This window comes from Garra rufa, chromosome 21 (genome assembly GCF_049309525.1).
Source record: "Garra rufa chromosome 21, GarRuf1.0, whole genome shotgun sequence".
Classification (NCBI taxonomy): domain Eukaryota; kingdom Metazoa; phylum Chordata; class Actinopteri; order Cypriniformes; family Cyprinidae; genus Garra; species Garra rufa.
Genome location: NC_133381.1, coordinates 27,882,705 through 27,896,735, shown reverse-complemented (window position 1 = coordinate 27,896,735; position 14,031 = coordinate 27,882,705). Strand labels below are relative to the sequence as shown.

At 35.2% G+C, this 14,031-nt stretch overlaps 1 protein-coding gene across 4 annotated transcripts in view; it reads left to right on the top strand.

Moving 5' to 3' along the window:
• ktn1 (kinectin 1) overlaps positions 1-14,031 on the top strand; it is a 58,115-nt gene that overhangs the window by 30,739 nt on the left and 13,345 nt on the right. For 3 of the 4 annotated variants that reach the window (XM_073826470.1, XM_073826471.1, XM_073826469.1), the window contains exons 17-29: positions 688-778; positions 930-998; positions 1,113-1,150; positions 1,673-1,763; positions 1,863-1,978; positions 5,358-5,427; positions 5,586-5,626; positions 5,735-5,825; positions 8,539-8,625; positions 12,535-12,624; positions 12,808-12,906; positions 12,984-13,073; positions 13,211-13,303. In XM_073826470.1, coding sequence (XP_073682571.1) covers positions 688-778; positions 930-998; positions 1,113-1,150; positions 1,673-1,763; positions 1,863-1,978; positions 5,358-5,427; positions 5,586-5,626; positions 5,735-5,825; positions 8,539-8,625; positions 12,535-12,624; positions 12,808-12,906; positions 12,984-13,073; positions 13,211-13,303 — 1,066 coding nt within the window. The remainder of the gene's footprint in view (positions 1-687; positions 779-929; positions 999-1,112; positions 1,151-1,672; positions 1,764-1,862; positions 1,979-5,357; positions 5,428-5,585; positions 5,627-5,734; positions 5,826-8,538; positions 8,626-12,534; positions 12,625-12,807; positions 12,907-12,983; positions 13,074-13,210; positions 13,304-14,031) is intronic. The other variant, XM_073826472.1, reaches the window with a different exon arrangement.

The following is a 14,031-nucleotide window of genomic DNA, read 5'->3' as shown; positions in this document are numbered from 1 at the left end:
GTGGTGCAATTTTTTTTTTTTTTAGGATTCTTCGATGAATAAAAAGTTAAACAATCTTCTAAACAGTCTTTTCTATTACTTTTTCTTAATGAACACATCCTTGCTGAATAAAAATATTTAATTAGTGACCCCAAACTTTTTAATGGTTCTGTATGTTACAAACGATTTTTATTTTAAATTAATGCAGTTCTTTTTATTTTTCTGTTCATCAGAAGAATGTGAAAAAGTATCACAGATTCCAGAAAAAAATATCAGGCAGCACAGCAGTTTCCAACATTGATAATAAATAGCATATTGAAATGATTTCTGAAGGATCATGTGACACTGTATACTAGAGTAATGATGCTAAAAATTTGGCTTTGCATCAGAAGAATAAATTGTATTTTAAAGTGTATTAAAATAGAAAACCACTATTTTAAATATATATAAATATGTATTTCTGATCAAGTATAAGCAGCCTTGGTGAGCACAAAGATCTTTTTTAAAAACCATTCAAAATCGTTCTGATCCCAAACTTTTGAACGGCAGTGTATGATTTAAAGTTATAATTTTGCATTTCTAAGTAACATTTGGAAAGTTTGTAATACGTTTGTGTGGAGAAAAAACTAATTTTTCAGTATAAACGCAATGACACTTGTTGTTTATTAAAGATCATTAATTAATGCGTGTTGTATTATATGTCTTTAGCCTTCAGCAGCGTGATGAGAAAGTTAGAATGGTGGAGAACTTGTTGGAGTCCAGCCTTATTCAGGTGGCCAATAAGGAAGATGAACTGAAGGTGAACAAAAATACAGTTCAAATTTACTTCCTAATCCTTATCTTTATATTATGTATATTATTTGAAAACTAGCTAAAGCATAATCTGTTCTCACCTGTTTAAATTTGTTTTGGTGAATGGATCTTTTAACATACGCTTATTTGTTTAACAGGCAGTCAAAAATGAGCATGAAAGTTTGAAACAGCAACTGGAAGAGGTACAGAAGCAGACTACAGAACAGGTAACGAGTACCACACAGGCATAGTTTGTGGAGGAAAGAGAGTGTATTGTGATTAATGCCTGCCAAAGCTGCCCACTCACATTCTTCCTGTTTCTTTCCATCACATTTTTCCAGGCAATGTCAGAAACGACACTAGAAGAGCTACAGCAAAAGTAAGTTACATAGTCACAACCAGGGCCAGAGTGGGGCACATTTTCAGCTTGAGAGGTTATTGCCGCCCATGTTTCAACAAGAACAAATGACATACTAAACTCTTTAGGCAAAGCATTCACCACAGCTGAAAAATACACCTCATATAAATTTTAAAGTCACTAAATTAAAATTAATATCAGACAGCCATATGGGTAATGCTTTTTTTTTTTTTTTTTTTTTTTTTGCTTTTTCTGCTTTAAATACAAAGTAAAGATGTGTGATTAGTTCAATTTTAGTTATCAGTCACACAGTAATGTAACATGCATTTTCTGTGTTTGTGTGTGAAATATGGAAAGAAAGCCTGGGGATTTTTTTTATATCACATGTAATATTTACAAACTGCCACAAAGAGAGTTTTTATGTGCAAGCTGCAGGATGCATGCTATTGTTTGAAAACATTTAGAAACCGCATAAAATGTGAGTTCTAAAGGGAGAAACTATTTCATGAGTGCTGAAATAATTCAACTTTTTGATTTGATCAGAATTCAGCAGAAGGATGAAAAAATTCGGTCAGTTGAGGAAAGTTTGCAGTCAGCGATGAACAAAGAATCGGAGAGAAAGAAGGCATTGGAGGTAAGTGTGTTCAGTTTATTATACGATTCATAGCTCTTGAACAATCTGTGCTCATCTGTTGGCATGATGTATTAAAGGTTTATGTGTGTGTGTTCATAGGATCTACAACAGCAGGTGGAGACTCTAAATACTGAACTTGCCCAGCTGAGGAGCAGAGAAACTCAGGAGTCTAAAAACTCAGACTTAAATGCTGAAATCCAGGAGCTTCATGCTCAGTATGTATCACTCCTATCATGTGGTCTGTTCACTTCCAGAACAAAAATTTACAGATAATGTACTCACCCCTTTGTCATCCAAGATGTTCAGGTCTTTTTTTCTTCAGTTGGAAAAATGTGTTTTTTGAGGAAGACATTTCAGGATTTTTCTCCATATGGTTGACTTCTATGGTGCCCGCGAGCAGTGTTGTTTTCGTCAACGATGACGATGACGAAATCATTTCGTTGACGCCACTTTTTTCCATGACGATAACGAGACGTTGACGAGATAAAATTGGCTCGTTGATGACTAAAACATGACGAGACGTGTGTGAGTTTTCGTTGACGAGACGAGAATAGACGAAAATGTTAGTGGGTGGTCCGTCAGGCGTTTAAAATGCATGACATTTCTGCTTATTGTGCATGCCAATTAAAAGCGAAAAATATCTGCTGCTATGGCAAGCCGTTTTAGCATTAAATACTCTTTGCCATACTACTATGGCAAGCCGTTTTAGCATTCCATCCTTGTTTGTCTTTTATGTTTTAAAACATTCCTTCATTATTGTAATTATTGGTAAAAATAGTTGATCCGGAAGCTCACATTGTGTTGAACTATAGATCTGCTATTTTCAGAACTTACAAGTGACACTACCCAACAGCAAAATACTTACTGACCTACATTAATTTCTTAAAAGACTACTTTTTCCCCTTTTTTTGACTAAAACTAGACTAAAACCTTTTTGACTTTTCGTCGACTAAAATTGGACTAAAACGATCACATATAGAAGTGACTAAAATTTGACTAAAACTAATAACCATTTTAGTCCATAAGACTAAGACTAAATCTAAGATGGTTGTCAAAAACAACACTGGTGCCCGCGAGTTTGAACTTCCAAAATGCAGTTTAAATGCGGCTTCAAGCGATCCCAAATACGGTTGTAAACAATTCTAGCTGAGGATGAAAGGTCTTATCTAGCTAAACGATTTTTTTTTCTTTTCTTTTTTTTAACAATCACAATTTATTTACTTTTTAACCTCAAACGCATCTTGTCTTGCTCTGTCTTGAACTGGAAATAAAAGAGAAAAACTCCAATCTCATTTTCTCACTCAACTTTGAAATCATCCTACATCGCTGTTTTACCTTTTTTGTTAAGGGTGTTTGATCTCCTTTGCTTGTTCACTTTGCAAACACTGGGTCGGTACTTTTGCAGCGATGTAGGATGATTTTTGAAGTTGAGGGAGAAAATAAGATGGGAGTTTTTCGACATACCCTAACTGTCTTGAACTGGAGAAAACAGAGTTCAGGCAGAGCAAGACAAGACGAGCATTTGAGGTTAAGAAGTATAGAAATTGTAAACAAACAAAAAAAAAACTGTAATTTCGCTAGATAAGACCCTTATTCCTTGGTTGCGATCGTTTACAACAGCATTTGGGATAGTTTGAAGCCGCATTTAAACTGCATTTCGGAAGGCACCATAGAAGTCAGCTATATGGAGAAAGATCCTCAAATGTTTTCCTCAAAAAACATAATTACTTTACAACTGAAGAAAGAAAGACATGAACATCTATGACAAGGGGGTGAGTACATTATCTGTGAATAGTTGTTCTGCAAGTGAACTTCTCCTTAAATCCCAACATAAGAAATCAAGTAACATCTTTTTGTAATGCGAAATTCATAACATTACAGAAGTAAAATTGGTTTTATGTACAGGGTTCGTACAAGTTTAAATTTGACTTATTAAAATGTAAGGCCTGGAAAACCCTTGATAAAAGCAATATTCCTGGAGGTACTTGAAAAGTGCTTGAATTATTAAAAGACAAAATATCTATCTATCTATCTTTTTCAGTTAATGTCATAAACCTAGTGAAGTAAGCCAGTTGTAATACTGACAATGTCGTGTAAACATGGCTGAAGACGCGAAAAGGAGGAACAGATGAACCAAATTAAATGAGTGGGTCATTAATGCTGAAATCGCTCAAAATGATTAAAACTTATGACTTTGATCATTCTTTTTAAGCCATTCACTAGCAAAAACCAGATCAAATAAAAAAAACATTTATTTTCGAATTTCGACATCGCTTTTCAAAAATCTGAATCTGATAAATCATTGCGTGGCAAAGTGATTCACAGTTTCGAAGTGCTCCAATCGGTTCGCAAATTATTTGTTTTGTAGCTGGACTTCAAATGATTTGCGATGCACGCTCTGAAGTTCAGATCTAAATCTACTGATTCGCAAATTGATTTAGATCAGAATGGGTTGAATCAATTTGCAAATTGAATGACACAAATCAGATGATTTGCGATTTTGAAGTCCCGATCTAAGTCAAATGATTTGTGATCCACGCAGTCCTTATCTGAAAATGATGGTCCGCAAATGATTATTTAGAGTGCGGATCATGAATTATTTGTTTCAGATCAGGATTTTAGGTTCATTTTGTGAATCTTTTTTCTGATTTCTTTTTTCTTAAATGGTAGAAAACATCAAACCATTAAGGCAGTACAGTTTCAAAAAAAAAAAAAAAAACTTTGCACAAATGCAGTTCCCTGAAGAAAACTAACAGTGGTTTTACTATAGTAAAAGTGTAGTATACATTGTAATACTTTAGTAGTGATACTTTGCACGTGCTTCACTTTTTTGGCCATTTTTTATTAGTATATTTTTATTTATCTATGTTTTTTTTTTAGAATTTAGAAAACAAGACATTTGTTTGATAAGTGAGATCACTGATTAAAGTCCTTGAAAATCAAAAAAGTTGGGTTTGAAAGGTCATTGAAAGTCCTGGAATTTCATTTTACATTATCTGTACGAACCCTGTATGTAAAATAAAATTGTAATGTTTCTTTGTAAATTGTTATTTTTCATTTGATTACTTTTTAAAAGAATGATTAAACTGAGTATTATGAATTTAATTCAATTATACACAATTTTTGATGATAAATTTGTACTAAAACAGTATATAAAAACAGTTAATCGATTTTTTTGGGCCCAAATTGGAGTTTTCTTGTAGATAAACAATATTATGTGCACATTCATTTTCAAGGTCTAGCCAACAGATGAAATATTTCCTTTTCTATTAATGGTATGAAACAAATATTTGGATGGTATTGAATAATATAGAAAAATGAATATGACTTAATACGTTTAGCCATATCACCCAGCCTTTTCCAAAGTTGATCTCAAATTTGGTTCCATTAGTCATAATTGATATCATATTTGAGAATATTACATTTACAAAACCTTGAAGTTGTGACACCAATTATAGCTATGGGATGTTTTTCTATAATCTTTGGCTGTGAATTGACACGGTACAGTTATTATGTTGGACAAGATTCTTTTAGAGCTACCCAGACAAAATCAGTGTTGAGTACAGATCAATAATGCAGATGTGTATATAATAGGGTGACCGCCAAGGAACAGGATGTTGAGAGACTGCAGAGAGAACTGGAGAAGCAAACTCAACAGCAACAGGTGAGAGTGCTAAGAAATTCATATCAGATGCAACAAACAACTATAACCAACTATTAATGTAAAACACTAGATTTATGTCAGGTACATGTGTTGACATTTTGACATTCAGTTTGCATTTTACATTGACATAATAATTTGTGTGTCTCCTTTTCCCAAAGCAAACTGTTTCAGCAGCTCCCAGCAAGGAATTATTAACAGCGTAAGATTTATATTCACTTATGTATTGATGATCTCAATCATACTTCAATATAAAGGCCTATCGCACCAGCATAATACACACATTCTGCTCTGTGTCTTTTTTTTTCAGGCTGGCAGAGAAGGACAAGCGGCTATCTGAACTTCAGGAAGAGCTGCTTGAGTTGAGGGAATCGGTGGAGCTTCATCGTAAGAAGAACAACGTAAGTTAAGCAAAGATGAGTCTTTTGCAGCTTCTTTCCCGTAGAAAAGGGAGAAGCAACCAGACTTTAGCTTTTCTTATCTAATGCACTTGCTAATGAGCATGTAAAGCAGGTGACTTGAATGTGAATGGCAGCTCTGTAGACCTGACCAGATGTTGTGTGTCCCTGAACCTCTGAGAAATTCCCTTCAAATTACGAATGATGTTGGAGGTTTGAAGTGTTAGTGATACTTATGTGCTTCAAAGAGATGTAGTGCCAGAGATTGTCGTAATTTTTTTTTAAATGTGTCATATTTGTTTATAATATTTAAAGGTACAAACTTGGTGGCTCCTATATTCAGGTGTGACCTTCATCCATGAAAATTAGATGCGCTCACATAATATTGTAATGTCAGTGACTCAGAAGGTTTTTTTCTACATTGTTTTCTCCCCTTTGTTTTTAGATGTTTAGCCAAAAGCTACTAGGTTTATAATAGGGAATTATATTATATTATAATAGGGAATTCCTAGAATGGTAACATCCTTTTTCTACATCCTCACTGATAGGTGGCAGTATAAATTCTGAGATCACTGTTGTGTTGGCTAAAAATGACTAAACACATTTAAGAAATATAGTAAGAAATAATTGTTTAACTTGACAAAACATTGCATACAAACTTCCAAATCACATCTGATATTGTTATGAAAGAAAACATTGAGAAGGAAGTCAGATTCGGGTCTCAACCAAGAGGCCGTAGCAAACTTCTAGGGGGCATCATTGTGACTTATAATGCTTTAAATTAAAAGAAAAAAGGTATTAAAATAATCTGTTTTATATTCACCCTCTTAACTTCTTTTTTTTCTTTTGAAAAACTGGATTCCCACTGTCTAGAGCAGGGGTGCCTAACCCTGTTCCTGGAGATCTACCATCCTACAAAGTTCAGCTCCAACCCTGATCAAACACACCTGAACCAGCTAATTAATCTCTTAGGTAGCACTTAATAATTACAGACAGCTGTGTTGGAGCAGGGCTGGAACTAAAGTCTGCAAGTAGGTAGCTCTCCAGGAACAGGGTTGGGCACCCCTGGTCTACAGTTAACCTGGATATATGAGAGCCTAATTTTAGAAGTGTGATTTCTGCACCTGAAAAAAAAAAAAAGTTTCAGTTCAGTCAGAATCTACAAAATGTTAATTATTTTACCAAAATAAAAAAATAAGATGCATTATGTATGAGCCTTCTTATTTAGTATTCACATAAAAGACATTTACATATAGTCCACAAGAGAAAATAATAGTTGAATTTATAAAAAAAATCCCCGTTCAAAAGTTTACATAGACTTGATTGTTACCTGAATTATTTTTCTTAGTGATAGTTGTTCATGAGTCCTTTCTTTGTCCTGAACAGTTAAACTGTCCATTGTTATTCAAAAAAATCCCTCCGGTCCCACAAATTCTTTGGTTTTTCAGCATTTTTTGTGTATTTGAACCCTTTCCAACAATGACTGTATGATTTTGAGATCCATCTGAGGACAACTGAGGGACTCATATGCAAATATTACAGAAGGTTGAAATGCTCACTGATGCAAGCCAGGTGTGTAAACTTTTGAACAGAATGAATAGGTAAATTGTTCTTTTTTTTTTTTCCGTTTATTTCATTTATTCAGAAGCTACAGAAGATATTGACATGTTTTCCAGAAGACATTAATGCCTCATGTTTTCTTTCTGAAGCATCATTGAGCGTTTGAACCTTCTCTAATAGTTGCATATGAGTCCCTCAGTTGTCCTCAGTGTGAAAAGATGAATCTCAAAATATAGTAATTGTTAGAAAGGGTTCAAATACACAAAAATGCTGAAAAACCAAAGAATTTGTGGGAACTGAAAGATTTTTCTGAAGAACAGTGAGCAGTTTAACTGTTCAGGGCAAACAAGGAACTCGTGAACAACTATCACAAAACAAAAAAAAAGAATCAAGAATTAAGAATCAAGTGTATGTAAACTTTAGAACAGGGTAATTTTTATAAATTTCTCTTAGGTATATATGTAAATGTCTTTTATATCAAAGCTTATTCAGGTCAGTACTAAATAAAAAAAATAACATGCATTTTGTATAATCACTGTCATTTTGGTAAAATAGTTAACATTTTGCAGATTCTGCTAGGTGTAGAAAAACTTTTGACTTCAACTGTATGTAAATTACTATGGGCATTTTTGTACATTTAAAAAAAAATCATGGTGTCTTCACATAAGGTCAAAAGGTTGAGAAACACTGATTTAGATGGTCTAGAAGCACTAGTGTACATATTTTTTTAATATATATATATATATTTTTTTTTTTATTTTTTTTTATTTTGTATATTTATTTTTTATTTTAGTTTATTCATTTAATTTAGGTACAGTATGGTGTAAATTGTTAACATATCTTGCATTTGTTCCACTGCTTTTTAGCTAAATGTTCTTCATGGTACATTTTCTTTTTTTTCCCATTCTTCATTATTAAGGATTTCAATTTCTATGAACATTTATAAACCACTTTTTTTAGTTTATGAACTTATTTTTTGTGTGTGTGTGTGTGTGTGCATCTTCAATGTCGATGTAAAACAATGGTACGTGGAAGTGCCCAGGTTGTGCTTTGGACTGTATACATGGTTCTGTAAATGACAAAATGAATGGGGCAATCATTTGTTTGGCAAGAGTGTAGGCTGAACTGAAAGTGGTGTTTCTCTGAAACTGACTAGGAGCTCCGGGAGAAAAACTGGAGCGCTATGGAGGCGCTGTCAGCCACCGAGACCATACTTCAGGGAAAACTCGCCAAGAGCGTCAAGGTTCGCACCACAACTCCCAAACTACTTCACTCTAGAGTCAAATCAAAGCATCTCCAATAAGCCTCTGCCATTTATTGACCAGTGAAGTTCTCATTCCTTATTAACTGCCTCATGAATGGCTACATACTCATTTCAGAGGTCTGAACCGCTCAGCTGCATGCTACTAATGCGCTATGTTGCATGCTGAGAGCTGTAAAAAGCTGCGAACTTGCTTTGAAATTTGCACAAATTTTGGCTGAATCTTGCTGTTTGCTTTTAAATTCTCTTTTGTGTGTTTTTTAAAAAATAGCTTCAAGCAAGACACCTGAAATGAGTGTGCAGCTATGTTTTTAGCCTCTTTTTATTTGATTAGTCATTTCATGCCCATAGTGTCATTTGACCACCCTTGATTTCCTTTCCCAGCATGCTGATCACCACATGATTTCCACTTTTCAGTCAGCACCAGTTTCAATCTTATCTCAATCATTCCGAAGATATATTTATGAAACAACGAAAGCAAATCAGGAAGAAAATGACCAAAGCCGAAGACTCACAGAAAGACTTTTTTGTGTTTGTGTTTATTAGTTTGATCCATACTGTATTCCCCTTTCCCAACACATTTTAAAGTCTCACCATCATTCTTCTCCTGCCAGGTGTGTAGACCTGTCAGTAATTAGAAACTCCTGCCCCTTCATGGGGTTGAGCGCTGATCTAAATGTAGCGAGGCGTAACGGCATAGAGTAACCAGTGACTCTATAAACGGTCCTCAAGCTATAACTAACCCTGCTTACATCATGAGTAATTCTGCTGTGGCTCGGCCTGCTGTCACTAGTCGAGTGGACGGCATGTTCTGTCCAGTGTATGGACATCTGCTCTCAGTTATCTCCAGCTGTATGAATCCCAGCCTTGCACCTGCTGGACAAACTCAGCAAACACCAGATTTATGTTCTTTTCTCTCTCTTCTCTGGATCTGCTCAATTCAGTTAAATACGTTCCAAAAAATACAAAGGGTTTTGTTTGGCCCTAAAAGCAAATATGAAAACAGAATTCACCAAGTTAAGTTTATTATTGTTTAGCAAGATCAACAGTGCATGTTATTCCAAAGAAATTGTAATCTTTAATCAAAATGTGATAACTTGCAATTAAAGGGTTAGTTCGCTTCCAATACAAAAGTTTACAGATAATTTACTCTTCTCCTTGTCATCCAAGATGTTCATGTCTGTCTTTCTTCAGCCATAAAGAAATTGTTTTTTGAGGAAGAAATTTCTGGAATTTCCTCCGTATAGTGGACTTCAATGGTGCCCCCAAGTTTGAACTTCTAAAACGCAGTTTAGCAGCTCTAAATGATTACAGCCGAAAAAGAAGAGTCTTATTTATTGAAACGATTGGTTATTTTCTAAAAAGATTTGCAATTTACACACTTTTAAACCACAAATGCTTTTCTTGTCTAGCTGTGCGATGCGACTCTGGTTTAATACAGTTAGGGTATGTCAAAACCCCATCTTATTTTCACCTCCAACTTCAAAATTGCCCTACATTGCTGCAGAATTAACAACCCAGTGTTTACAAAGTTATCGTGCAAAGATGGTCAAGCGTCCTTTCCCAAAAAAAGTTAAAACAGTGGTGATTTTGAAGTTGGTGGACAAAATGAGATGGGAGTTTTTTACATACCCTAACTGTCTTGAATCGAAATACACAGTACGCATACGGATCTGCATTTGTGGTTAAAAAGTGTATAAGTTGTAATTTTTTTTTTTTGAGAAGATAAGTGAGCATTTCGATAGATAAGAACCTTGTTCCCCGGCTGGGATTATTTAGAGCCCTTCGAAGCTGCATTTAAAATGCATTTTGGAAGTTCAAACTCACAGGCACTATAGAAGTCCACTATATGGAGAAAATTCCTGAAATGTTTTCTTCGAAAAACATTTTTTCAGTCATAAAGAAATTAAGACATGAACATCTTGGATGACAAGGGGGTGAGTAAATTATCAGTACATTTTTATGGAAGTGAACTAATCCTTTAAAGGGATAGTTCACCCCATAATGAAAATTATGTCATTAATTACTCGTGTTGTTCCAAACCCGCAAGACCTTCATTCATCTTCGGAACACAAATTAAGATACTTTTGATATAATCCAAGAGTTACTGACCCTCCATAGACAGCAGAATGGTAGTAAAGACATTGTTAAAATAGCACCACAAATATACGTTGTGGTACTGTCATGAACATGCACTGAAGACTGACAGAAGAGGTTGAAAAAATTGTTGAATTAAGTCATTACTTTTATTTCTTTGTGCACAAAATGATCTTGTAGCTTCATAAAATTACAATTGAATCACTGATGTCACATGGAATACTTTAGCTATGTCCTTACTTCCTTTCTGAACCTTGAATGTGTCAGTTGGGTTGCTTTCCATGCAGGGTCAGAAAGCTCTCGTATTTCATCAAAAATATCTCAATTTGTGTTCTAAAGATGAATGGAGGTCTTACGGGTTTGGAACGACAGGAGGGTGAGTAATCAATGACAGAATTTTTTTTTTTGTTAAAATATCCCATTTCATTAGAAATGCGGTACCCTGTTGAAGTACATGGTTAATTTAATATGGTGTATACATGTTTAGTGTAATATGTTGGCCATAAATTCTAATAATTGGTTTTCTTTGGAATTTTTTTGGCTTCTTTTTGTATATATATGGTGTTTTACAATTGTTTTAAAACAAAAGTTCTCTTTTGAGTTACTCTGATTCAGTGCTGGGTTTTAGATATTTTTTTTTGTTTATACGGGTTAAGAGTAGAGGTTAAAGTGTTGTGGTGAAAAAGTAGACCAAGGTTTGTTTTTTGTTTGTTTGTTGTATTTTACAATGATATGTAAACCTGGACCTCAAAACCAGTCATATGGGTAAATTTTAATAAAATAAGATTTATAATCTGAAAACTGAAAAAAATAAGCTTTCCATTAATGTTAGGACAGTATATGGCTGAGGTACGTCTATTTGAAAATCAAGAATCTGAGGGTGCAAAAACAAAAATAAGAATAAGAAAATCACTGAAAAATTGTCCAAATGAAGTTCTTTGCATTGCATATTACTAATCAAGAATTAAAGGAACACTCCACTTTTTTTGGAAATAGGCTCATTCTCCAACTCCCCCCGAGTTAATAAGTTGAGTTTTAATCATTTTGAAATCCATTCAGCCGTTCTCCTGTTCTGGCGATATCACTTTTAGCATAGCTTAGCATAGATCATTGAATCCTGTTAGACCAATAGCATCACGTTCAAAAATGACCAGTGAGTTTTGGTATTTGAAGAGAGGAGTCAAGTTTTAAATACAACAAATATGGAAACTCGTTGGTCATTTTTGAACGCGATGCTATTGGTCTAATAGGATTCAATGATCTATGCTAAGCTATGCTAAAAGTGATATCGCCAGAACAGGAGAACGGCTGAATGGATTTCAAAACGGTAAAAATCAACTTATTAACTCGGGGGGAGTTGGAAAATGAGCCTATTTCCAAAAACAGTGGAGTGTTCCTTTAAGTTTTGGTATATTTATGGTAGGAAATATCTTTATGGAACATGATTTTTACTTAATATCCTAATGATTTTTGGCATAAAAGAAAAATCAATAATTTTCACCCATACAAATTATTGTTGGCTATTGCTACAAATATACCTGTGCTACTTAAGACTGGTTTTGTGCTCCAGGGTCACATACTTGCTATAATGGTTACATATGAATTCATGAGTTATAGAGAGAATGAGAGAAATTTCTTTAAAAAAAACAAAGATTTTAGGTAAATATTTCACTTTTTGGTGGGGAGCACCACTGGCTTTTCAGATCTGGGCACAGTTTTTGTGGTGTGAAGTGTAATTGGAGCATGTTTTAAGCAGTTTGATTGATGGATTGTTTGGTCTGTGTTTTTCCACAGGAGCATCAGACAGTGCTGGAGTCAGCGGAGGCTGAATGCCGAGTGTTGCTGCACAGACTCTTGCCACACGTGCCGCTGCCCACCGACCAGGTGCAATATACACACACAAAGCAAATTTTGTATTTTTTATACCAAAGTTGTGCAGGGAAAGCACAGATAATTAATTTCACCTCTCCATCCTAATATACTGAATCAGGATTCACATCTGTGCAGAAATGTACATTACATTAACAGTGTAATCCTCAAATATACATTTACATTCTGATTGTGCAGAACCACCAGCAGTGGCTACAGAAGTTTGAGACATCCGTAAGAGAGAGCTCGGCTAGAGAAGTGACTTCTGCTCCTGCCTCAGGAGCTGGAGACGCCCAGGTACAGACGCGTTGTAAATCTTCCAGAGACTGTGTCCAATGCAGAAGACTTAAAGTTTTGCTTATTATTTGGGGCAGGCTTTAGCAGAAAAGTTGAAGGAAGCTGAAGAGGCCCAGAAAGTTCTACAGAAAGATTGTGAGACGTACAAGAAAGTCCTAGCAGAGACGGTGAGTTGTGTTCACGACATCTGCCTGCGATTTTAAAAGAACAGAATGTGTGACACCTGACAGTATGTTAAAGTCAGTGGGCTGAGGGTTGTGTAGTGATGGTGTTAATGAGGGTTTTGTCGGTGTTGGGTGCACAGGAAGGAATCCTGCAGCGGCTACAGAGCAGCGTGGAGCAGGAGGAGACACGTTGGAGGGAGAAGTTGGATCAGTCACAGGTTAATCTCAAAGAGGTTAGTAAAAACAAAAACACGCACTACAAAAGCTTTCCTCATATCTACACCAATCCCCTGACATTTTAGACAAATAATATTCAGTGATTCAGATTCACTTTTAAATCCTACAATGCATCAATAGATGTATTATATTTTATATAAGCTACACGCTTGAGCCCCTATTGTAATTGTTAGAATGCCCAAAGATCAGCGGTCTCCATGTAAAACTGATCGTGCAGACCAAACTGCAAGTCGTAGAGACTTGAAACTTCGTCACCAAGGCACCAAGGACGGTCGATACAGCAGAGAAAAGTACAAAATCACTCATATCTCCTAAACCGTAGGCTCAAGTGTCTTACGTCGTAGGATCCTTGGCTCACGCCGGACAAAATGCATGCCTAGGGATGGGTATCGTTAAGGTTTTAACGGTATTACTACTTCTATTGATGCCACTTATTGATTCGGTACTTCAACGGTACTCTCATCGGTACTTTTTGTTGTGTTTTTAATTAAAAAACTAGGGCTGGTCTGAATACCATTTTTTGAATTTCTTCGGTGGGAGGGGCTGAACATATTCTTCTCTCTAATAAAGGCAGGAATCTCTGTATGTCTTTCTGTTTGCATTTTTATTATGTTGAGAACAGTTCATCCAAACGATTTTTCCTTTGGACCCAAGGGAGTGCAGTGTTGCATTTTGGTGCAATATGGACACAACACGTTCAGAATTAATAAATTGTAATAGAACA